The 26,648-nt window shown below is 35.7% G+C and overlaps 1 protein-coding gene across 3 annotated transcripts in view; it reads right to left on the bottom strand.

Annotated features, from left to right (window-relative positions):
- NFATC1 (nuclear factor of activated T cells 1) overlaps nucleotides 1-26,648 on the bottom strand; it is a 118,199-nt gene that overhangs the window by 45,797 nt on the left and 45,754 nt on the right. For all 3 annotated transcript variants that reach the window (XM_072411555.1, XM_072411556.1, XM_072411557.1), the window contains exons 7-8: nucleotides 9,003-9,058; nucleotides 8,284-8,416 (exon numbers count right to left, since the gene is read on the bottom strand). In XM_072411555.1, the coding sequence (XP_072267656.1) occupies nucleotides 8,284-8,416; nucleotides 9,003-9,058 (189 nt within the window). The remainder of the gene's footprint in view (nucleotides 1-8,283; nucleotides 8,417-9,002; nucleotides 9,059-26,648) is intronic.

Here is a 26,648-nt window from a genome sequence, read left to right as displayed (position 1 = left end):
TCTTTGAGCAACCTGTCTACCAACATTAGGGGGACTATCTGAAAAGTTAAAAACTGCCATTCCCTGCAAAGCGAGCATCTAATATTTAAACCTTGTATTTTTGATGAAGGGATGACTATAAAGATCATCCACATTGGATACTTGTGGAAGTGTTTGACCTCAGCAACCTCCATCTCTCCATCTGCTGAACCCTAAGTCACTTTAGAACAGCAACAGAGATTGCAGAGTACAGCGAGAAATCTACCAAACCAGAATGTGAACATCTTTTGAGAACATATGTCATCATGAAGAGGTGTGTGGCAGTGTAGGCAGTGGGACACGTATGTTATAAAACTGTAAGTGCAGGCAGTGCAAGCAGTTACCTTTATAAATTAATGAGAAAGTCAATGTAAGTGTTTCAGGTGATCGCACAAATGTTAAGTTAAAACTACCTTTAGAAAATATGAATTGCTACAATTTAACGAAATATCAGAGATCTGTAAAAAGATATGTCATGGATATTGCGTTCTTACAGATAAAGAATATTCTGTAGGCAGCTTTTAGCTGACCTTCACAGGCTGCACAGAAGAGAATAGTATTACAATTCTAAACCTTCCTGCCAAACATTTAAGGACATTAGTCACTGGCTGAACGTCACTCGTATATTCAGCCAGGCCAAAAAATATTACTGAACCACTTTATTACATATAGGCTTATGCTGGAGGAAAATGTTGACTTTCATTGAATAAATAAATATATTTACAGTACATATGTTAGGTACACATTTATATGTATTATGTACACACACACGAAAAAATACAGACATTATACACATATATTTATATGTGTAAGTTTAACTATAAGTCCCATCTGTTCCTATAAAATTCTGTGTTATGTGCCAAAACACACAGAAGTTAAATTTAAAGTCTGCCTCTTTGTTAAAAGCTGGAGCTATGAAAAATGTAATAGACTGTGGTATTGTAATATGTGGTGTAAATCTATTGATCATAGCTCTGTAATAACTAACCAATAAATCTAAACGCTCTCCCTTTATCATCACATCCCAACTGGCATCCCCAGATCATTTAAGGTGACCTCATCTCCAATTAGGTGCTGTAATTTTAGCTGTCATGAAAAATGCCTTTAACACAGCCTTCTCTGTTCAGCCATATGTCTAGGCAGCAGAGCTCAACATAATAAGACTTACTAGTTTACTATAATTTGGCAGCCATTTATTAAAGCCTAAGATTTCTTACACACACAGCTCACAAAGTAGGCACATGGTAACTATTTGCTTGAGTGTTTTCAAGCTTTTTATAGCTGGTGAGATCAGATTTCTGTTTCTACTGCATTGCAAGGGTTAACTGAAGTTTCAGTATGGGATCACATTCTTTATAACTGAAAGCTGGGGATCTGGTATATGGAGCTACTATATCTACTAATTACACACAAATTATCTTTGGAGGTGAAATTGTTTTAGACATGAAAGAAAAATAAAATCTGTCTAGAAGGCCGATACCTTTACCATCAGACCTAACAATATGATACCCAGGTAGGGGTGTTGTAAAATAGGGATGGTAACAAAAATTTGCATGTACAATTGTGAGCGAAGTTTGCAGATCCTGATGACTCTTTCATACTAAAATGATTCCAGTTATTTGCTACTTTTACAACATTGATAGATGGAATAAACATCAAATAATATCAAATTGTTTTTAGAATGGTTTATTCACACCGAGGTAAATTGATGATGAGCATTAAAAAAGAAAAATTTGAATGCAGCAACTCTAAGTGATTTGACCCTAAACAGTCTACGATATTGAAGATATAAGAAATGTTCCTAAACGTTAAAAATACTTAAAAACAAATTTCGCTTCAAATACAGCTGTAACAACTTGCCCTATGTGGAAAATTTCTATTTGCTTGGCAAATTGACAAATAATAAATAAGAAAGAAATCTAGAATGGTAATAAGTAGACATTGGCAACAGAGAAGGAAGGCCAAACATGTTTAAATGTCACCAGCACTTTTATATAATTCTCATAAGCAGTGGTGGCGCCGTTCTTGGATGTGCTGCAGCATTTGCAAAATTTGTAGTAGCCATACTAAAGCACCCTGAAACAAAACTGTGATGGTGGGTGTAGATAAATGGAAAGGAGGCATCTGCTGCCTCGTATGAGTTGTTTTTGTGAAAACAGACCTCAGAAACATGAAAGACTAACAACATGCCTTACTAGCTTGGTGTGATCACCAATAAACGAAAATCCAGCAGAGGAAGATTTACAGTGGTTGCTTGGTGTGCAGATGTGAGAGATGGCATGAAGGTAACTGCCGAGGACAAAACAAATATTAACTATATATGTATGGCCACTAATGATGATTAAAACATTAACACCTTGGGTAGGTAGGTTTTGAAAGAAGTTTAAGCTCTCTATTTATGTTCAGCATGCAGAAAAAGCATAATAAAAACATATTGTTTTGTTTTTCTAATGGTTCTTTGTGCTGTGGTTTATGTGTATCTTCTGAGTGGCAAAGTATTAAAGACCTACTCTGTGGTCAGAGGACTGTGGAATATGTGTGCCGTATATACAGTGAGTAGGCTCATGTTTATTTTAACAATGCTGCTTTAAGTTGGTATAACTGTAGCGTTATTTGGCATACACGCGCCTGCCTTGTCCTTACTCTCCTAAAGGTGCCCCAGGTCACATTCCCAGCGACACCATCCTTCTCTACTTCTGTTACAATTAAGAATATTAATTTTCTAAGCATTTCTTTACATTGTGTGTCTGCTTTAAATAAACATTTAGGCACTTGACACCCCAACTATACCCCTGCCTCTTACACCCCTAGCCCCAGCACAACATCTCCCAAAAAATGGCTAGAGTCGCCCCTGCTGCCAAGCCAATCCCCCCACCCCAAACATGAGTGTTGTATGTCCATCCTTAATATTTACTCTTAGCAATGGGCTCTGTAGTCCATTAGGCGATTTCCCAAAAAATGAACCATAAGGTATATGAACCTGAGTAAGTTTGTGCCATTATTCCAAATACACTATTGATACACATATAATGAAAATATATTTTAAATTTTTTATAGGCGTTTATATGAACATTTGCCTATGATACCTCCCCATAAGCCCCCCAGTTATTGGCTTGTAAACTGCACAGTGAAAGCAATGTGGTCTTAGTTTACCTAACAATAAGACATAAACAGAAATATATTTAATCTCCAGATATGTTGCTCTTCATATGCTAGCTTTTATTTGTTTGCCAAAAAGAAATGGAATGTTGCACCCCATCTCGGTAAACAAGAGCTGTTCACTGTTTTCTACAACTATCCATAAGAGAATAACTACTGACTATATGCCAGTTTCTTGAGAAATCATTTCAAAATAAAATGTTGCAGTCTAAAGCCTTGAAGACGTCTTGGACAAATATCTTTGGGCATTTGGAACTATACCATGTTCATATTTATTGAAAGACTGAAAACATGGAAAGACAGACTCTCTATGAAGTTAGTGTGGCAGACTAATGATAATTTTGCTTTGAATGGCCATAATAACATTGTGGCTCTATTTATTTTGCTAGATACATTTATTTAGTAAAATACCAATATGTTAATGTATCAAGTTTTATTCCTGCATCTTACATTTATCCACTTACTATTTATAAACGGGCTCATGCACCTTTTACCCAAATGTCACATTTTTTGCATTGGAACCATCTTAGAGAATTTATAAATCATGGGTAAAAGTAGGGTTACACATTTTCCAATGAAATACAGTGTGAACAATATATGAATTTTGAGTAAAAATTTGGTAAATCTTGATAACATTGGTCTCAGTGTTCCATTAAGGGTCAAAATCCCAATAATTCAGGAAAGATAGACCTAAGTTTTGTGTTCTATCTTTAAATATTGAACATACCAAGTGAGTGAGTAAACCTAAAGACACTGACGTATGTGCAATGATGACAACTAAAGAACCCATCTTCCCAAAAGGGTGACAAGAGGGGCTACCCCCATAGACTCCCCCTCACAGTTTACTCATGAACCTCCACCACAAATAAAATCAGCTTTGCATTGCATAAAAAAATGTGGTGATATCTCATCTCATGTGATGATAATCTTTTTTTAGGCTGAGAAGGACTTCTCCAAACTAAAAAAAAACCCACAACAGATGAATCTCTATCCCTTGTGGATGAACCCAGGACTGCGCCATTTCTCAGTCATCCAATCACACGTTAAGGTAGTGGATTGTGATTCTTATGGCTAGTGAAATTGCACCTATTACTGATGCCCCCCATATACCCTCTCCTCTTTATATTAACATTCTGCACCCACTATATTCTTATCAAATTCACTAAGATGAATAAAACTAGTGCCCCTTATCTCACCTGGGAGCCATGCCTCTCTCTTCAGACCTATGCTGCTTTTGTACCCCACTAGCAAAAATGATTGTCCATTGCAGTGCTGGATAAGGTCCATCTGAACCTACCTCCAACCTCCGTGCTTTAAAAGCAACCTCAAACTTTCATCTTCGCACCACAGATATAACACTTATGGACTCTTCCTTCAACTAAAAACTATGAATGTTTACCAAATAGCACGCCTGCTTTTTGCACCTTCTATATGTAAAGACATTATTATGAATATCTCCTTTTCACAGAGAGAACATTCTGAAATTTACTTTTTAATATTGATGAAATTTTAAATCAGCTGAAAATGAGCACCATACAGAACTTGTCTCAATATTTTTCTGATAATAGTTCAGTGGTTATATTTGTCTTTTTTTACTTTCTATCATGTGCTATCTTTTCTGCATGCTAATAAGAAAGCAAGAAAGAGAATAAAAATGCCAATAGGATGATTGTTCTGAGCTGTTGTGCTGTTTTGAAACAAAGTTTGTGCAAGAACTTGCTGCTGGGTGCTTTTTTTTAAGGATGCAAAGGTGTGGTCAGACATAAAAGTCAAACAGATAGACATGAAGCAACAGATGACAAACAGATTACATACAAAATCAGAAAAAGGCAGACACAAACAGGTAGGCAGAATCAGTCTGTTGCCTATGAAGCCATAACACCATGATATATTGGTTTGACCTTATAAAGGCCTATGGTGGGAAACATGAATTGCAATGGTATTCTGTTTTCAAGAACTTGTCTCTTTTTTTTCTATTACTTATATGTTATATTGTAATTATAGTTATTGTTATTTGCTTGTTTTAGACATCGTTCTGAATAACAGACACACACACATGGGGGATAGAATGGCAGCTCTTTTAAGAATATGAGTGGTGAAAACACATTTGAATGCTGATTATTTTAATGACTTTGAAGGAAGGAGTGCACTATTTTAAAACAATCAACCAACTCATAGGGGTCTATTTATAGAGCACGGAGTCTGACATTCACTGCAACATTCTCTGGTAAAGAATCTTCCAGGCCTGTGTGTTTCAATGGCAGTAATTGGTTCTCCACCAGAAATGTCAGATTCACTGCTTTAAAAATAGACCTCACAGACATTCAATGTAAGATATAGCACAAGCATTTCAACATTTGTTAAAGCTGACCTACCATTGGAAGATTATGTAGACTGCCATTGTTAAACCTGTACTAAGGGATGGTAATTACTTGGATGTAAAGCTGATCTTTTGGTTTCAGTACTTTCAGTCACACCTGAAAAAAGCTTGCAGATAACTCTGTGATAAGCTGTGGGAAAATTAGCTGAAGACTCAAGTTGTATACTCATTCTAGGTCCGTAAAAATGCTTAGGATCAGACCAACAATCTAGGAGAATTTAGTATTTTTTTAGAATATGGACAGTCTTTTTACATTAAGTCCATAGTATAAAACAAATAATGCTTTTACTTGTCCGCCACTAACTTAACTCTGGCTAACAAGGTGCAGTCCAATGAGTTTTCCCAACTCCCAAGTTTCCCAACTCCTACTTTTATAGTGTTCTTTCAGCACTCAGCATTTTCACCCACACAAAAATATGGAGAGCCCTCAGCGTCAGCCAGTTTGCATATATATAAAGTCCTGTGCACATCTTAATAAATCATAAGGTCTGGATAGTAGGTAGGAACTGGGGGTAGGAATAGTGGCTTTATCCCACCTAAAGATCTACAAAATTCCAGGTTCCAGGACTCAGAACAAATCATGCCTGCAAGTGCTTTACAGTTTTTAGGTCTATGTATAGTATATTAGTCATATTATGCAGTAAACTAATAATTATGTATTTCTGGTTAACAATACACAATTACATGTACGAAACACCAAGAAGATAAAATGTCAATTTTGTTAATCCCTCAGTTTTAAAGGTCTTTTTTTTTTTTTTTACAAAGACTACATTTTATAATCTCTTGATTTTATATATTCTCTTATACACAAGTCACATAAAGACATTCTTTTTAATGAAATATCCTATTTATTAAGAAAAAACAAAGTTATGTACAGTGCAAATATACAGTGCAATATTGGTTTTACAAACATTACAACAAATATTATTACTGTAAATATTTTGTAAATTTAATTTTAATTTAATAGAATATTATAGGGAAGGAAATGTATGACACAGAAATATACATTATAAAGAGTAATAGCCACAGACATGATAGAGGTTGCAGCAGGGATTAACCACATTTCTGCCAACCTCTAAGCAGTACAGTCATTTTAATGCCCAGGATGCAAAAGCAACAATTAACATACAACGAGACTGCAACTGGCCATGCCAAATGGTATTAGTTCTGTGATCTGAACCAAGAATCATTGAATGCACCTTAAGAAACATCTAAAATCAAATCAAGTGCAAACAAAATGCATGCTCACCGATATTTATTAACGGCAAGGTAGGTCAGATGTGCGCAATATGTTTGTAAGGCACCCTGAATTTGGTTGAAACCTATATATGTGGTCCTAGTTCTGTTAGATGCATAAATTTATTCTGTTGTGAACCATACATCTAATCCTCATGAAAATGAGTGATTGACAGTTGGGTTCCTGAACAATAGGGTTCTGGGTCCTATTTACCAAAATGTTGGAAGCAAGAACTTTTCTTCTTGTTCAAAATAACCAATCAGATCCCTAGATTCTTTCTCCTATACTTCACTGAAAGAATCTGATTGGTTGTTATGCTTCAGAAGAATAGTTGTTATTTAGTGCATTTTACAAAATTGTATCAAAGTGACAAACAAATCTAAATCTGAGCATACTGCCTCACAAATTATCGACACATTATTTATAAAGATACATCCTACCAAACATAAAATATAACACATACAACATGGATTAGGAATCAATTAAAAAGGTACGTAATAAAGCACTTTAGATAGGTGCCAATAAAATATGTTCACTTGCTTCAATAAAAAAAAGATTAAATGATCTCAGTAAAAACTCACATTAATATTTTACAATAAATGTAATCAAATATAAAAAGGTTTGTATATAAGTGATTTAATGTCTATATTGTTTACTAGGTTACACTGACTAAGCTTCTCACCCATGCAGCAAATATAGCAAAATGTACATGGGCCATATTGCATCGTTATTATACTGTATTTTGTACCTGTTTAAAAAGCCTATGATATGGTTCACTTCCATGCAGGATGCATTGGTTAATTCATGGTGTGAACAAATAACTAGCTTTGAGTTAATATTGCTATACCTCTGCCCTGGAATGGCCTGTCAAAAAAGGCTCTTTGTTCCATCCATAGCCACACCCCAAACAGCAGCTGTTTCATGGTTCTAGATTCGGCTATGTCTCTGCCAAAAGAGCGGGTGAGTCCTTTCTTCCTATCCCCACCCATTATTCCTGGCCCACCCTTAATGAGAAAAGATATGCAATCATTAAAGCATATATTTTGTGAAATGTAACTAAATGCAAACTAAAGACTCCCCGCAAAGGGCAGACATATATGTATGTACAATATTTCTAATATAAATGCATGCTGTCACCTGTCACTTGTGTTGAAGGTTGGTTTGCCCTCCAGGAGGTCTGAGCTCCCAAGGAAATAGGCTAGTCAAAAAGCTGAGCCGTCTGAAAATATGTGTGTTTTTGGCACTAACTAGGATGTTTGTGAAAGGGAAGGTCAGGTAGTATGCTTTTCAGATTAGGCAGAACAAAACAAGCAGTTCTTTTCTAGTGAGACTGCAACTCTCCCTCTTACACCCCCAGGAGTGTTACAGAAAACGTGGAGTCTTCATTCTTTTCAAACAACATTACTCTGTACATTTTTTGTGTTTTAACAAAACTGCAAACACCCAGCTTGAGAAACATAAGAAACATTTTTATGAGTCATTATGTTACCATTGGCTGGCAGATAGGTGAATTGCTGGTACTGGCTTCTTTTCCTCTTCCCGTTACAGACGTAAAAATTGACTTGAACTGGGCTCGATATTCTCTGATTTCGAAACGGTGGGATCTCCAAAACGAGTGAATTCTGCAACATAAATTAGGAGATGATTTACATATTATTCTGGTAATACCCACTTAACCTATCATGACAAAACTTTATGTGGTATTGTATTCACATTGTAGTTAATTATATAACTTATATAAGAAATATGGTCCTTTCTCAGGTGTTCACACTAGTATTCACACCATATTGTTATTTACTAAACCATAGCAAACCAGTAACAGAAGCATTGGGGCTCTAATCTCCATTTTATCCAAAGTTTTGCTTTGAGACCTAATTTATTAAAGCTCTCCAAGGCTGGAGAGAATACACTTTCATCAGTGAACTTGGGTGATCCAGCAAACCTGGAATGGACCAGAGATCCATTGCAGGTTTGCTGGATCACCCAGGTTCATTGATAAACGTTTATCTTCTCCAATCTAGGAGAGCTTTATTAAATCAGGCACATGGACTTGTTAAATCCACATTAAATCATACAATGTGAAAAAATGGTACCAGGCAGAAAATCAGGTAACTAAAATAGTTGTTGTATGAAGAGAGTATATTCAAAACTCTAAAAACTCAGGAAAATGTCAACTGTACTTTTTATTTCTGTTGTAACAATACTTACAGGCTTGTAAAGTTCCTTATCGATCTTGGCTTCCATCTCCCATACATGATGTCCATCTGCAACAAAACAAAACGATTTTTTTTTTTTACAGTAAGCATATAAAATTACTTTTTCAAAAGGATATGTAAAAATAACAGCTGAAGTATGACTTGCTAAATTAAAATGGATTATTATTAAGTTAAGTTAATATCATGACACATAGCCACTATTACCAAACATGAAAACTTTTCGATCATTATTGGTTGACTACTCATTACCTCAAATGATAATCATATATGCAGGAAAAATACAACTATTTGTATCCTGCCATCCTGTTGACAGACCTTTCAGTGAAGTTTTGAAGCAAGACTGTGTGGCATCACAATGGCCCTGTACCGCAAAGATCCCCCCAGTGTAAGAAGTTCAGTAATTGTTCGGAAATAATCGTTCATGATTTGTTGATGTGTTTACAGCAACAGTACAACAAATGCACACTCTACGGACAGCAATATTCTGTTCTATAATGAGGGAAGGGTGAGTGGGAGGCCCCCTGCTGCGTCCTCCCCTTTAGAAAACAACAGTGGTTATTTGTGTTGGTTGTTTAGTAATGCTGTACCACAGAGTACTACACAAATTTAGAGAACAGCTGTACAGATGCTAGAGTTTTACCTGAGACCATCACGCATGTTTGTTTCAGGTGACAAAAATCTAGCTTTATACATAGCTTAACAATACAACAATACAAAGAAGATGCGGGGAAACTGAAAAGGATCTATGCATTAGAAGAGCACCTATGCTTCAAGTTAGGAGCACTGATCTAAAACTGAAGCTTTACATTTGGAAGGACTAACTCAAAAAATTGTATTGTTAGGAGCATTAAAATATTGTTTTGTATACATTCTGATCATGAATTTGAATGCAGGAATTGTGTATTAGAAGACCTGCTTTACTAACACTGACTTTAAGACAGTGGTAATCTGACATACAAGAGATCAGATGTCAAATTGCTGCAAAGCAACCCCCTCCTGAATATGTATGTCAGCGCACAGGCTAGGCAATGCAAATATTAGTTATTTTGAACTTGACCACACAGCCTTTTGCATGTTTAAAGAAAAAAAAAATGCCTGTCTTAGTGAAAGCCCTTTTTGTTCTGCAGCCAGTCTCACGCCCCATGCATACAGACATTTCAAATACAGAGCAACCTGATTTATTACAAATGTCTGAAATAATCATATTTTGTGTACAGAAGCCTCTTTGTGCAAGAAATCTGTTTCAAACAGGACTCAGGTATTTGTGTTAGCTTAAAAACATCAGGGTCGTTTGCATTCTCAGGCAAATCGATTTGCAGTTCTCAGCTTAGAGTGACTGGCCTTACAGTGATGAAGTGCGGGCTTTTCATTTTTCTTCTGTTACACTCCTACGTTGCTGAAATCTCAACGCTATTAAATAAAAAAAAATCAATAGATTTTGCAGTGGATGGGGGAAAAGTGTATGTGATGCCAGCATTCAAATCTTCCTAGCAGTAGTTTATATTAGGTCTGCCAGAGCTAAACAGAAGAAAACTTTAAGGGCTTCTGGGGATCACTGCTCAAATTTATATACCAGATGTCTGTGTGTGCATATTTTTTTAATCATTGGCAAAATAGGTTTTCTTCTTTTAAACTAGGTTTTGTGAGGCTTACTGCTAAATTGGAAGCTGAACATAAGTTGCCCTTATATGAGTGAATGCTGTGTAAACTACCTATTAAAGGTACCCGGTAATGTTATTAGAGAAACAGAGAGCTAGCCATGCCTGGCCTCTTCTACTAAAAATGATAGCTGCTTTGCTGTCATTCTGATCCAATGGCTTCAGTACTTTTGAGACCACCTCAAATCAATATGGAAATCAGGAGTCTATGTATTTCTTTTAGAACAGGTTTATAATACAAAATGGCAAAAAAAGTGTAAATTTTACATATATAAGTACACCAGTACATTAAACTTGAACTAAACTTAACAAAAGAAAAATTAGGTAAACTGATTCATGCAAAAGGGACCTGGCTGTTCACAATATTTTCCTAAATGTACAGAGCTCAGTGTACAATTCCGGGGGTTCTGGCATACCCCAAACTGCAGGGAATGAACTCTAGTGCATGTGTGAAAGCTACATCACTTCAGCCCAACCAATCAAGATAACTAACGACCTGGGTAAGGATGTCAGCACCCATGACAGAGTAAAGAAGGGCAAGTGTAATTAAAAGATTTAGATCAGGCAGGTAAGTTTATTTCATTGCAGAAGGAGCAGTGCTTACCCCTTCTGCAATAAGCAACCTGCTTGCTCACAATTTTCTACTGGTTACATTTATTTCCACTTTAAGCAAAGCAAGAGCAACTATGGAAAACACTTTCACGTTCAAGGTGCTACTTGAACCAGGACTCACTTTTCACACTTCCCCTTCACCCAACAACTATAATATACAATCAAATAGCCTACTACATTCTGCCTGTGGCAATATGCAATATGCAAGTACATGTTGAAGTATTAGACTAACGGGTTACAGGAGCCATCCACATAATCTAAAATTACTTTTTGTACCATAAAATCACCATACCATATCACCAGATCTCAATTCATGAACAAGTATAAAGGTATGTATACTGAAGGAGAGAAAAAAAAATTCACTTTTTTTGTTTCAGTATCCCAGTTAGGAATCCTATTTTTATACCCAGTTAGATGTTGAATGTTCCCTACTGCCACATACATATTCTGATACTAGGGCATCTTTTCAGAGACCTTTGTATACAAAGAGGGTACCAAGAGATACTAACAAGTGCACTTACAGCTTCAATCTTCTGTGATGAGTGGAAGAGACAGCAAAGCCAATTATTGAGATGCTTAGTTTTCAGAAGCTTACATTTCTTGAAAGAACACGAATATTGAGCTAAAGTAAACTCTACGCTTTTATGTATAAACTCCAAAGGCCTATATCTGCTGCAAAGGCAGATATAAAAGGTAAATGCTGAAGTCAGTCACCAAAAACTAAAAGTGTGACTATAAGTTAAAAAACCAGAATAAAAAGGAAACAAGATTCATATTGAGAAGAAAGCTTCACACCCACTTAAATCTGATGTAGACTGGTAACTACCAGCTGCCCCTTGGCTTCTCCACATTTTGTAAAAGTATAATCTGGAGCTAGGAAAGTATTTGATTAGCATTTAAATTATTGATCTACACAAACAGTTTAAAATATCAAGGTGAGAAAATTGATATAAAATTACAATTTAAAAATTTTAAAGTTGAGTTGACCTGGTTTTGACTTCCTTTCTGTGTCAAGCCCAGCAACTGCATTCAGAAATGAAATAATTAGGTGAATGGAGGCCACCTCGGTGCAATTAACATATCACATGATCTCAGAATACACACACCTGCTGCTAAAAAAACAACTTGTAGGTAAACACAATCATGAGGACCAAGAAGCTATCAAAGCAAGTTAGGGATAAAGATCTGGAAAGGCAGAATTCAGTATTTTCTATTACAAAAAATACTAGACTTAGAAGATCAGAAAAATGTTCACTTTTGGAAACTTGAACAACACTTTTAAAATATACTTAGAAAAGCAGTAACAGGTTTTGTTCCCAGGCTTCTAAAGGTTGAAAATAGAGATACTGTAATAAGAAGCGCAATTCACCTAAGGGGAGTAACTGTTCCTCATTTGTTTTACACATGATCGATACTTGAAAAAAGAAGCGGAATGCAGATTATCGACAATCACTGAGGCTGTTTACTGCTACTTTTAGTCCTAAAAAAGCCACCAGTCTCCATCACACCTAATGATAAATAGTAAAAGTGGTGTGCATGAACTGATGGCCTGTTTAAGAATATGGTGATTATCACTGTAGTGCTGACAAATAGGAGTAATTGTAAGAGTGGTGTTCAGACTAAAAAGTGGTGATTGGCTAAGATAATAAATTAACAAATAAATAAACAATTCGAATGTTCCTTTTAATATTTAATCATTTTTAGTACAGAAAAGGGCATATTGCCCAAATCACTATCAAGTGTTCTAATAAAAATACTTCAATGTCTACAGAAGTGCATTGTTGCAGTTTTGTGATGTTGCATGTAAGTTAAATCAAATGCATTCTGGGAACTCCATTTCACAATAGGGACTTGAAGGATGTGGATAATACCCAGTCTGTTCTATAACTTGTGTATACTGTACAATAAACAAACCAATTGGGAAATTGGTGCATGAGAATTATACCTCTGCTATGGCCCTGCCCAAGGAGACAGGGGCCTCAAATTGCTGCTGGAAAATATAACAGTTGAAATCTCTAGGGAATGTTTTATCCCACAAAGACTAAGGTTTCAGGTAGAGTTCATCTACAACTCTTTAAAAAAAGCAAATATTGTTTTTCTAGGACTTAACATTGTTACTGGGTATTTGCATTTTTCACCAAGTTATACTTCAAACTTTTACTAGTTATCAATGCCTATGCAACTATCAAAATATAATTTAAATAAGTTTCTAGTTTCAAATTTTCCTTATAAATAAGGATCTAAAATATCTTTACCTGTTGCTAAGCAGTTTTCTTGGCTCTGCTCCTCAACACCAATGATTTTAAAGCTCTTCTAATCATGAAACTAGCTCTATTAGTTAGAAAAAAAATTATCCTATAATCCGTAGCATGATGCAAAAATAAAATGTGAACTCTGTTTAGTCTTTTGTCAGTCTTTTGGAAGCCAACAAAAAATAGTTTTCGTTTCTATAAGGAATTCTACTGAGAATATCCAGACCCTTACAGTTATAAAACGAGTAGTATACTCATTAGGAAGTAGTGACATTTCATTTAAAAAAAAAAACACAGGGAGCAGGAGCTGCAATGATACAGACATTGAAGAGAGGAAAAAAAGTAGACAATTCCTCATATTACGTCTAGAGAACCAACAGGGAAATCTCAACGCCTATGAGCTGGGAGCAAGTCCAGGAGGGAAACCTTAGACCACTACGTCAGCCCCTTACAGTAAACATGTTTTGCTGAACCGCACACAAATGCTGAAAAAAGGGTACTAGAGCAATTTGTGGGGGCCCATTTACGAAACTGACCCTACTAAACAGTGAAAGCATTTTATTTCAATGCCTATGTATACTCTGCAGCCCACAATCTCGGCAGGATAACCTCACTTACTAACACATGCCTGAAGACACATAAGCCACAGAAGTTTCCATTGTATGCTTGCCACATCTGTTCTACGAAGGAGGAGTTTCCCTCAGTTACTGAAGTCTGGATTCAGTACAGAAGCCGTGACTTCAAGTTGTGCTCAAAAAAAATCTAATAAAAATCTAATATTTAACATGAATATAAAACGTTGACAATTCGGATTTTAACATTTTAAGGGAAAGTTATCAATACATTACTTATTAGGCAAACTTTTTTTACTAACTTTAGTAGTAAGGAGAAAGCTCCCCTTCCTGCGTTATAAGCACTGTAATACAGATAATTTAATGGTAAAACAAAGCTAAAAAACTGCAGAATAGTTTAAACAGAACAAATATTTATTCAAGATGAAATATTAAAGGTCAGCAGGTTGCCTAATTTGTTGGACAGTTAACTGTATGTATACTGATGGTACCAGCTGTATGTTAGCCTATTGTATGGTGTAGGTGCTTAATAATATATAAATTATTATCATGAAGCAGGAGGCCCAGAGGCCAACATAGTGCTTGTTGGCTGTATGGCCATGGTTATATTTATCCTTCTTTATTGCATAAATGAATGCAATTTAAACATTGTAGGTCCTACCTTCACAGTATTAAAATTTAAGGCAACCAGTAAAATGAATTGCTGAACTAGAAAAAGTCATCCAACAAACACTAAATTTGTCAAATAGTCAATTAAATTAACATTAATGTGTATTTTACACCCTACTGCTGCTATAATTTAAAAAGCATCTCACTTGAGGGTTGGTCCAGGTATTGAATATGATATATCATTCCAATTCAGGTCTAAATCTGATTGATGGCTGTTATAAACTAGCTAATACTGAATCATTTACATATCAGACATTCAGTAAGGGAAATGGGTCCATTTTCCTAAATTACAAACATGTTAACAAAGGGTGTTTACTGGGAGCGTGGCGTACAGTAGACTATTGCACTATGGATAAAAATAAAACCAGTAGCACTGGATAAAAGGGTTGTCTTATTGTATACACTTTTAGTAATTAGGAAACCAAAAACTGCTATTTGGTCCTGCAAGCTTTTCCTCACAAAACAAAATTGTTGTTAAAACCAATTCCCCCAATTTTGGAGGCAGTCTTTGATTAATATAGCCAAATCTAGATGGAAAAAAAATTGCCAGACAACCAATAAATTCCAACATTAGAATTGGATGTCTAAGCTTTTAAACACAAATAAAAGTCATTTAGCCAAATCTACCTTTTTAATTAAACCCAGAAAGCTAAATAATAATCATCGAGTGGCATAATTTGAAGAATTGCATACATTTCTTGTTCTGTAAAATGAAAATGACTTAAACTGTAGACATAACACAGCTGGAACAATCACATGTCAGGCGTTAACCATGTCAGACTTTCTGATGAATATAAGTAAATACAATCCTCCTCTTTTTACATTAACAGCACTCATATGCACCATATGACACTAAAAGGATATCAGTGATTGCACTGCATAATTTCAGTGTATTTATTTACTTTGTGGTGTATACCAGAGCTTATACTGCTCTTTTATATTTCTGGCATTAGAGCAGGCATATGAAGCCACCAGAGCTCGAAAGTCTTTTAAATACACTTGCCTTGACAGTTGTTTGAGTAAGCCAGACAGATATCCACTGAACAGTGGAAAGCTAAAGTATAATTAGCTGAAGTTAAATATTCAACTTAAATACTCAGCTTAGTTTAAATAGTACATATTCTTTACTGGAAACAACGTATTTTAATTTATTAGCTAAGTACACACAAAACGCATTTTGGCTGATTTACTGAAGGACAGACGTTCGTTCACTTTGCAAAGTGAATTTTTAAAAACAACTAAATAAAACACAGCTAAGTGACACCAAAATTCACCTTTAATGTTAACATGCTTTATTCCTTTAGTAAATGGGTAATTGTATTCTGAAAATACAAATTTAACTTCCATAACAGGCACTTTTTACCTGTATTTTTGTTTGGTTACACATACCATAGTGATGGTTGGTGCCCTTGAGGTCTTCAAGCTATGTTAAATGGTGATTGCTTCTTTATTATGCATTCCAACACTGAAACCTGAGCTATTTATTGAACTCTGTAGGGTTTACCAAGTAGTGTACTTTCAGGTAGTCTCCCGACCCCTTTCCTAACTTCCTAATGGCCCACTGTTATAGCAGGAAGCTTTAGTGGCCAACAGATACATGTGGGAGGCTTGAAGATATAAGGTTACAGCCCAGACAAAGTTTAAAATGCATTGATTATGGCAGCTTTGGATTTGGTGTTCCCAAGAGGCCGAAAATAGATTAAAACAAATGTGCAGGTACTGATTGGTGTCTACAATGCAAGAGTACTTTAAGATTGGACTTTGGGAAAGATCTGTTAAGCCCAATTTAGTGACTTTCACTAAAAAACTTGTACAAAAAGTTAGTGCCCCTGATCATACCTCCTTATTATTATCTATTAATTTATTAAAGTAGGCTGATAAAGGCTATTATATATATATATATATATATATATGTATATATTGTGTGTACATGTAAAATCCCTAAACTACTGATTAACCCTTATTGGTTTTATTTTGGTATTACCTTCGAAATAGTATAAATTCCCAAATAAATACATTTTAAATTAATGTTCTTGATTATGAGACCCTGAAGTAGGAAGGACTTATTAAAACATAAGAGGGCTTGACCAAATATGCAAACCTGTACATTTCAGTTTCCAAAATGAGTGTAACATTACATACAGTACAAAAATAACCTCCATAAAGAAAAGTCAAGAGTGTGTTTCTTCTATTTTTGAATAAATATTCCCATTGCTGTAAATGTAGCATAAGAACAATATTTTTAGCAGCCCCATAAAGGAAATGTTACAATAGCAACATATTTTATTTACAAGACTGTAAGCTAGACAAAACCATGCTGCCACAGGCAAGGAAAGCTCCAAAGTAGCAGCATTAATAGTCACTTATGTCATCACTTTCTCTTCTGCTGCTACAGTTTTGCTCCAGGAACAATAAATGTTGTTCCAAAAATAGCATACGTACATAGATATATAAACAAACACCTGCTTTTTTTTACTGGCAAAAATTCCAAATTCTCAATGGCTATAATAAGCCAATGTAGATATAATCAGTCAATTGACACTTCAAAATGTTTGTGACAGGTTACCATTAAAAGGGAAATACCTGGGCTACATTAAATTCTGTTTCCTTATTTATCTCACACTACAATTTAAACAAAAATAATATATAGCATTTAGCAGTAAAATAACAAACTGGAATTGATGTAAAAAAAACAGTAGAGCAAGTTCATTTTTAAAAAGGTAAGTGCAAAGAATACCCAATCATGTGCAAAGCACAATTCAAAATTGAGTTTGCTTTGCATATGCTTAGATCATACATCTTGCCTCATATACTAAACTACTTTCAAAAATTAAAAATGTATTTATCAAAAGTAAACTCCTATGGTAAACCAACTTAGTTGTGTTATCAATACACAATTGCTGAATTTACCGTATAATATTATATTTGGGGAATATAATGGAGCATGCTATTTGATAAATTCTGAAACAAGCATTAAAGCTTGTTTTACCTTCCATTTGATCATGAGAGCACCCATCACATTTGGTGGCCAGTGATAAATTGACCAATGTGGGCAAGGAGGGGGGCAGGTCTCCTCTAAATATAAGCTAATTCAGCATACCCCCACCTGGAAGAACAATTTACAAAAGGGTAAACTTTGAAATCCACTGTTTATATTAAATGAAATGAACCATACAATAATTTACTGAATTTCATTATAACCGATTAAACAAACCCTTACTTGTAATGGTTTTAGTATATATTGTTGGAAACACCGAAAAAAGCTTGTTTTTTACATATTAGATCAGATAGCACCCCTGGTGCACCGTTTGCTTGGCAATCATTGTAGGCCTTTGTAAGGCACTCATAAAGACAATATTTCAATGCTTTCCACAGAAAATCTAAAAAGTAGCGTGTGGTACTCTGTAAATGTGACATCTCATTTATTTACTTGCATTTATACAGCTGACATCTTCCAACATTAAGTTTGCACTGGCCACTTAGAGGACCTCAAAGTCTAACAAACTCACCAGTTATAGGTTATAAAGACATTCTAAGGTGAATATTGAGGGAAGCCAAGTAACCTACCAGTATGAGATGTGGGAGGCTGCAATAACGCTATAATACCCAGCAATGCAATGGTTTTATTTTCCTTTCATAGTAAAAGATAAACGTATACAATGTCATGTCACAAAGCTATTCATGTGTTCATGGAGTGCTCATTCACTGTATCCCGATCTAATTTTCTGTAAAGCCAATTCAAGCTTTTGCAACAACTGTGCCCAAGGAGACAAGTGAACCAAGGCTTGCGTACTTCACAAAGCAATAGCTTTGTAAGCAGGATGAGCCAGTGTTTAGTTAGGGTCAAGCCACTCAAAAACAGCAAAAGGGATTTCAGCTTTGAGTGTGCTTGAGAAAACAATCAATGCAGAACAAGGACACACACACACAGTATCAATCCCTTCTAAAGCTATATTGTGACTTCTTCTGTCTCTCTTAATAGCTCCGTTCACACAACATTTCAGTTCAAGTGCTCAGCAGCAGTTTAATACACTGCAGTGTTACCTCTGTTACAAGGGGCAGAGTATGGTTAATTATATTTAAAGAATGACATCAGGCAGATAACTAAAGACACGACTGGAATGCATAAATATGAACTGTTTTACCTGCTAAAAATATGTAATTCTGTAGCGTCACTCTTCTGATTCATACAGCATTGCTAATAGAGCCAGAAGACACTAAATGTGGAGTTGCTAGATCTCAACTTTGTCTAGATGGGCAAGGCCCATAATCAAGGTGAATAAAAATATTGAAAGTTACAAAGTATCAGTTTATAAGCTTGGATTTATTCTCTAAATGTTCTCACTAAATCTGTGCTGTATAGATGTACCTTTTACATGAATGCATGAAACCTATGATTCTATCTTTGGTTTTAAAGCAACTGAGAATAGTATATTCAGGAAGCAGACACACTCCCTAAAATATGAAGTACTCTGTGGAATCTAGGTGCAGCAGATTACATAGTACTTAGCTGAAGGAAAATGTAGTGGGCTTCCCGACTCTATCACAGTTGCAAAGTTTCCAACAGTATTTAATTTGTGGCCTTGATATCCCTTATAAAAATGTGATGGGAGATCACCAAAATTAAAAAAGGTAAAGAGACTAAAAGGGCTTATTAGACAAATGGTAATGATAATTTCATTTAGACAGTTTATTGTGAGTGGTATAGTATTCCCCAATAGTTAAAGTCAAAGTATTTCGACTCAATCATACAACTTCATACAGGCCATTTTTATGTCTGAGAACCATGCACCAACTTCATCCTGTAAACACAAATGAACCAGGAAATGTAGTTTCCATATAAAACATTAGCATTAGCAGAAAGAATTAATGAAGGCTTAATGAAAATAGATTTATCCTTGCAGCCATGTTAGTAGGCATGTCCAATCCAAACTACAATGTTTTTGATTCTGTCTGGCTAAATGTATGACCTTTCATGCTGGGCTTAAGAAGCTGGTGTTATATAAATTGGTGTATTTACTTTGGATCCAAGGTAATAATAGCAATATATGATATGGAGACTGACACAGCACAGCTTCAATGAATTAATGTTAGTGTTTGTGTATATTTTCTTACATGAATTACATTTTGATTACAAGTGGAAATATGACACGCTCCTGGCCACCAGCCTCCTCACTGTGACTGCTACTGGCAAAGGGAAGAGTGTGGAAAGACCTCAAAGAATGCAATATCTCTTACCAAATGGAGCTTGGCCAGGATTCAGTTCGCGTCACACTTCGTCAAAACAGCACTTTAAATCTTAAGCCTCCAATTGCATCTGTGCTGAGATTTAAATAATGGCTGTTGGCAAGCAAAAGATTACTCTAGTCTACCAAAATTAAAGGGATGCTTATGGCAAAGATTCAGGGGAAAAGGAGCAGAATGGGCCAAATAAACAAACTAAAAAGAAATACTACCATGATTGAAAAGCTGTTATTGCACAATACTCATTTGAGACAACTGGCCTTCAAAGGATTATATAAATAAAGTAGAAACACACACTATTCAAAGATTACTGTACCAGAGACTAGAAAAAGACAGCTTTTACTTGTTATTCTGCACCAGTGTTATGGAATATACCTCCCTTTTCTTTGTTTTTTGCTTCATAAATCAGCGAGTTTTAAGGGCATAACTATCATGAATGTAAGTAGTGCACTCTAGCTGGGATAGAAATGAAAAACTGAAGCTCACGTGACAGCAATAACTATCCAGCAGATTTCTTTACATTGGGTCTGAAAACCTGGAATGGATCTGGTCCAGGATTGAAAACATTTGTTAACAAACAGCGAATCACTTTTAAGAAATCCATTCCAGGTTAGCTGGATCACCCTTGGAGAGCTTTAATAAATCAGGCCAATTATTCTTGAGCCCACACATGGTTCTGAACACTCCACCACTGCACTGAAGCCACTCCAAGCACGGAAATGTATGTATGCATTTGGACCTCCGAAATTCTGCTGTCCAGCAGTGCACTGATGTGAGTTGCTGCTTGTTGCTGTAATGCACCAATTTCTGCACTAATGTGTTTTCACAACATGTGCCTGATCTGGGTTTACAGTGGAAATTAGAAGGCTGGCAACCTGCTAATTCACTGCTGACAGAGGGGAGCTGAGAAACTAAAAGTACTACTGCAAAATGCATATCAATACTGATATGTAAATATAATTTTAAATAAACTAATATTTATACTATATATACTTTTGGCAGAATATACAATTTCATAGAAGTAGAAAGACATTGCCATCACAGTAGCTAAAAATTACATAAAGTTGTTGGAGGCTAGCATGTTGTAGCCTCAATTTTAGGATATCCTACTCTTTAAGAAGTATACAAAAAAACTCCTTATGCTACAAGGATACAATGGTCTATGGTATGTTTTAAGCCCACATAGATCATATGTTGGCCCTTATTGTTTTTAGCACATTTTGCTGATGATGTCTGATAATGGTTTAATAATTAGAAGACAGAAAAGTGTCTGTTCATCACACAGTAATCTGAAATCTCAAGGTGAACTTTAAAACTTACCCATAGCTTCCAACACTTGCATACATTTCCAGGAACCCCTTACTACCTACTACTTGAAATATAACATTTAAATGTCTATAGAGTATTATTATGAATGGAATGTGATGAACAAAATATAGCAGCAATGGTTAGTTCTAAAAAACAATGATATTTACAGTAGCAAAGCCACAACTAAAGCTGCGTACACACTTGCAATTTTTGTCGTTGGAAAGGATCTTTCACGATCCTTTCCAACGACAAGGGTGTGCACGATGCATGAACGATGTTGTACATACAGCACCGTTCATGCTCTATGGAGAGGGGAGGGGGAGAGCGACGGAGCGGCACCCTGCTGCGCGCTCTCCCCTTCCCTTTCATTAGGATCGGCTGTCGTCCATCGTCCGTGGATCCGGCAGGTCGGTCGTCCGGACGATGGACGACACCAACTGTACACACGGCAGATTTTCACCCGATAATTGGCCGATGCCGATTATCGGGCGATAAAAATCTGACGTGTGTACGTAGCTTAAGGGCTGTCCCAGGGATGTAAAACTTGAAACAATGATCCCCTGCATCATCCATCCTATGTCCTATTCCTAGTTTATAGAACAATTGAAAGCAAATTTTAACAGATTATAATGTCTTTTTAAAAAAAGTCATTTAAAAAACTTTTAACAAAGTTGTGTGAACTTGGTTTTGTAATTTGTGTTAGATAATAAGATTAAAATAGCTGTTGTACTTCAAGTACGATACTTAGGTCTTGATTGGTGGCTCTAACATTTGTATTTCATATAGGTGTATGCAATAAATGGAGAAGGCTAACTATTGATCAGTACCTGTGTTATGTTAGCTTTTAAAAAAGTGTTACATTTTAATTTATCATCTCAGCCTATTTGCTAAATTAAAGGTGTCCAGGACTAAAGTGAACTAGCTAAAAATCCCACTGGGAAGGAAAACTGCTTTGTTATCTGCTGTAGAAAGGCATCTTGGCTGGAATCCTTCCATTTAGCATACCATTTTACCATATGTATAAGCTCGTCAATGGTGGTGTGCAAGATGTCATACATTTTTAGTCTTAAATAGAACTTTCTATGATCTACTGTAATCAAGGCGAAGACACACTTAACCTCCCTAGTGGTCTAATTCTGTGCAAATTTCCATGCAAAATGCGGTACATTACCTGCGGTACAGGTAATTAATTTTTCACTGTAGGCTATAATTCCTATGCATAACTTACCGATATTTATTACATTTAATAATAAACTTTAAATAACAAAACACAAAAATCTGTTAAAAAAAAATTTAAACATGTAATATAGGTGTACACTAATATGTAAAATTTATATATATTATAATTATATATATATTATATGAATATTTTTTTGTATTGGACTTAATAAAGCTATTTTGTAATAAATCCAATACAAAATTATTTGAATTTCCCACCCATCCGCCCGCCGGCACCGACGCATCCACTGGCGTCACCGGGAAACCCCGGAAATCGTGGCTGCAATCCAGGACCTGCGGGGATCAGCAGGACGACAGCGGGCGATGGCGCTGTACTCCAGAATCAGCTGTTGGGTCTTGCTTGCACGTTTTTGCTTTTCTGCTCATTCTTTCTCATTTATTTGATGCTGTATAGCTTCAACATGGATTCAGCATCCATTTAAAGGACTGTACATGTAGTTATTTTCTGTTAAATATATACATATATAACCGTACAAAATCTGGAATTTTCGAAAATCTGGCACTCCTCAGGTCCAGAGGTTGCCGGATTTTCAACCTGTACATCCATTTTTCTTTTTGTTTTGTATTTTATTATTTGGTGGACTGTGTTCCAGACATGTGTAATGCAATACATATGTATATTCATTGATTAGGCAAACTGTAAACAATTAACAAGGAGTGAAACTAAAATATAAAGAAGGAAGGCTTTTGCTACACAGAAATAGAAAGCAGGTAATGGAAAATGAAAATATGGAGTTGCTGGATATACTAAGTCTCCTATAAACTCACAGACCATGCCCTCTGTGTTTATCCGCCTGTCAAATTACCGCCTCTACTGTGAAGTTTTACTTCTCTGATGTGTATTTCATTCGGATAATCACCACTAGAAAACAATAGGCATGGTAAACGTAATAAATGCTAACAAAACTCCCTACTATTGTACAATTGTTTTTTTCAAGCCATTTACAGTTTACACAAATGACAGCAACCTCAGAAGTGCCATGTGTTTATTTGAGAAAGGTAAACTGATAAGATTGCAAATTAAGTCTCATGCATAGATGTATAAATCAGGAAAACCCTCTAACCACACTCCAAAAATCACACAACCACAAATATGGCTTACATTGAAGGGACTTATAAAAAAATGTCTGTGCTGCCTACACCAATCAATTGGTCTTTTATGTCTATAATACACCTAAATACACATAAAGAAAGAAAAGAAAGGTAGTTCAGTTAACCCACACACAGCTTTTTTTTTATTTAATTTTTCTTTTCTCACTCTCCTAATTTTTTTTTTACATTTTTCTTATATTTTAATTGCCTTTTAATACTCCAAATTTTTTCACCTATCCTCTATGTATCAATGTAATATCGCCATGCTCTAAAAATATCAATGTGACTCAGCAGTGCAATATGCCTGTATGGCAATAGTTAGCTTATTGACTAGTATAATGATATAATATTACATCCACTGGGGTAGGAGGTGTATATATAAATTACCCATATTGCCTATTCACTTTATTACATTAGTACATGCTAAAATGCCACACATTAGTGTAACACACAAGTTTGAATGAGCCCTTAATAGAATCCCTTTTAAGCACACTGCACATTAACATACTGTATGTGTTAATTTGTTAAGTGAATGTGGATTTAGCCTTATTACCCATCTTAACATTCCTTTTTATGCACTATGTTTTTGTATGAAGGTGGCCATTTTGGAAGAGGAAAGACTTTGCTTCCTAATGTCACAGCTTTCAGCAAGGAGAATAACACCATGATAGTAACATTGGTAAAGTTTAGTATATGGCTTAGTCTCAACTGCTTTGGGCATGCCTCTAACACCCGCATTTGAAGAGCTTCAAACACTTGTTATTTTAAAGCATCTGCAAAAGCTTTTCATGGAAAATAGCCAAGCACTATTCATGGTTGCCTCAGCGTTACTTTGCTTCCAATTCAATGCAGCACGCTACTTTCCCCTGTGTCAAAGCCGAATTGCCCTTTGCTTTTGAAATTGAAGCAAAGCAAAGATAAAGAATTCTGCAGTTACCTCACTACACAACATAAAACATTTTCAAAGACAGTAGAAACATTTGTAGAAAACATATTTCTAGATGTTCCCTATACCAGCAAATGTTCCCATTTACATTTCAGATCCAATTTAATTTATGATTGCTTGAAATATCCTACTAAGTACTAAAAAAGATGAAGAAGAACAGTGTACTTAAAATGGAACTAAACCCACAGGATACTCACCTGCTCCCGTTCCACTACGGGCGCCGCCATTTGTCTCCTTCTGCCATGCTGGAATCACGTACCGTAAACTGGGGGGGAAAAGTGGGTGCGTCCTATACGGCGAATGCAGGTTTAAAAAATAATTAAAACCGGTAACATACTTACCCGATACCGCGATCCTGCGTGCTTCTCGTCTTCTCTCCTCTCCTCCTGGCTGCAGCGCGTGTCTCCGGAATTTAAATTGGCACAGGGTGATCAGAAGGGGAAAAATCTTTCAGAATCCTTTTTTTCTAGATTTTCCTCCTTTAAAATTGGGTGCGTCTTATATGCCGGAGCGTCTTATACGCCGAAAAATACGGTAACTCCTGCACTGACAAAAGGGAGTTTATACAATCCCTGAACCTGCATGGGAAGCCAGGATGTACCGGGTATCTTGACAAACAATTTCTTCAGCTAGGATGATGATGATCAGCTGTAGCGCAGTGTTAGAAAACTGCTGCATTTTTAGAGTACATATTAAAAAAGCACACTTTAGTTTATTGTCTTTATTGTGTCTTAGTTGTGAAATTACTGCTGCCTACAGTGATTCTGCATTTTAATGCATCACTGTGACGTGACCCTTATTAATAAATGTCATGTTAAAAAAAAACAATTGTGTTCAAGGCAGTGATATTCGATTTTAAGAATATACTACAATGCAAATATTTAAATAGGAAAATTTATTGTTTAGCCTTTGGCATCAGTTTATCTTAACTTGGAAAAGTTAAAAAAAAAAAAACCTCAAAGCACTTGGTGCTGCTAACCCCAAGTGTAATATCATAAGTCATTTAGTAAAATACATTACATTTACTGGGATTTAATTTGTACTTTATAACTAAAGGTTAATAAAATTGCTCCAGAAACATACATTTAGGCCTCTTAGCCATAACACAGCTGACAAGAATGCTCAGGGTTAATGTAAGAAGGCAGAACTCTTGCCTCCAAGTTCAAGCACTGACATGATTGTTCATTTGGGATTCCCTTGGAGTGAGTCATTGTTAGAACAGAGACTCCCTATTGAAGGAGCAGGATAATGCTCTGCCTCTGGAGGGTACAACAGCTGAGAGTTTGTCTTACAAGAGATGAATTAATGTCAGACCTGCAGCTAAGTCAAGGTGTAACAGTGCACCATTGCTGCCAATATCTTTCTCTTCCATTATGTAAAGATTTCTGACTTGAAAACATAGATATATCAGTACTTACAAGTCATAAGGGCAAATACTCTTTCTAACTGCACGAGCATAGACCTTCATTGCCAGCACAAAAAAATCTATTGTTGAAATGTAGCGTATGCGGGATGAAGAGAAAGGCAGCATCTGCAGATGTTTCATTGTTGCTTTGGTGACATTTGAAGAATTACTAACATAATAATGTGTATTCATAACAGTTAACAGACAGAAAACTAGATAAAAAGGCAAACATAAAAACTAACATGACCACTATTTCTGGAAAAGCCTACTTGCTACTGGCAAAAAAAACATACATTGCCCTATTAGAACTATACTACCACTTAATTCATTTTATTATACTGAAATCCAAACTTTTGTTATGGATTACTGTACATCCTACATTTTTAATTTGTGTGCTGCTGAATATGGTTATGTCCACATCATCAGTTGGTTCATTGCCCATTGCATCACATTTCAGAAAAAGAAATAGTGAGAGATGGGTAAATCACAGCAGAGTAAGATAAAACAGGACTGTTAGTCTTCATGTAAAAACATATCCGATGAAAACAGATCATGCAAGAAACAGACAACAAAACGTGCAAGAAAAAACATTGCATATGTTTTTACATGGTAAGAAATTATTTATTATGCCGTCTTCCCCT

The sequence above is a fragment of the Pyxicephalus adspersus genome, chromosome 5, assembly GCF_032062135.1.
Source record: "Pyxicephalus adspersus chromosome 5, UCB_Pads_2.0, whole genome shotgun sequence".
NCBI classification, from domain to species: Eukaryota; Metazoa; Chordata; class Amphibia; order Anura; family Pyxicephalidae; genus Pyxicephalus; species Pyxicephalus adspersus.
This window is presented reverse-complemented; position numbering and strand designations above follow the sequence as displayed.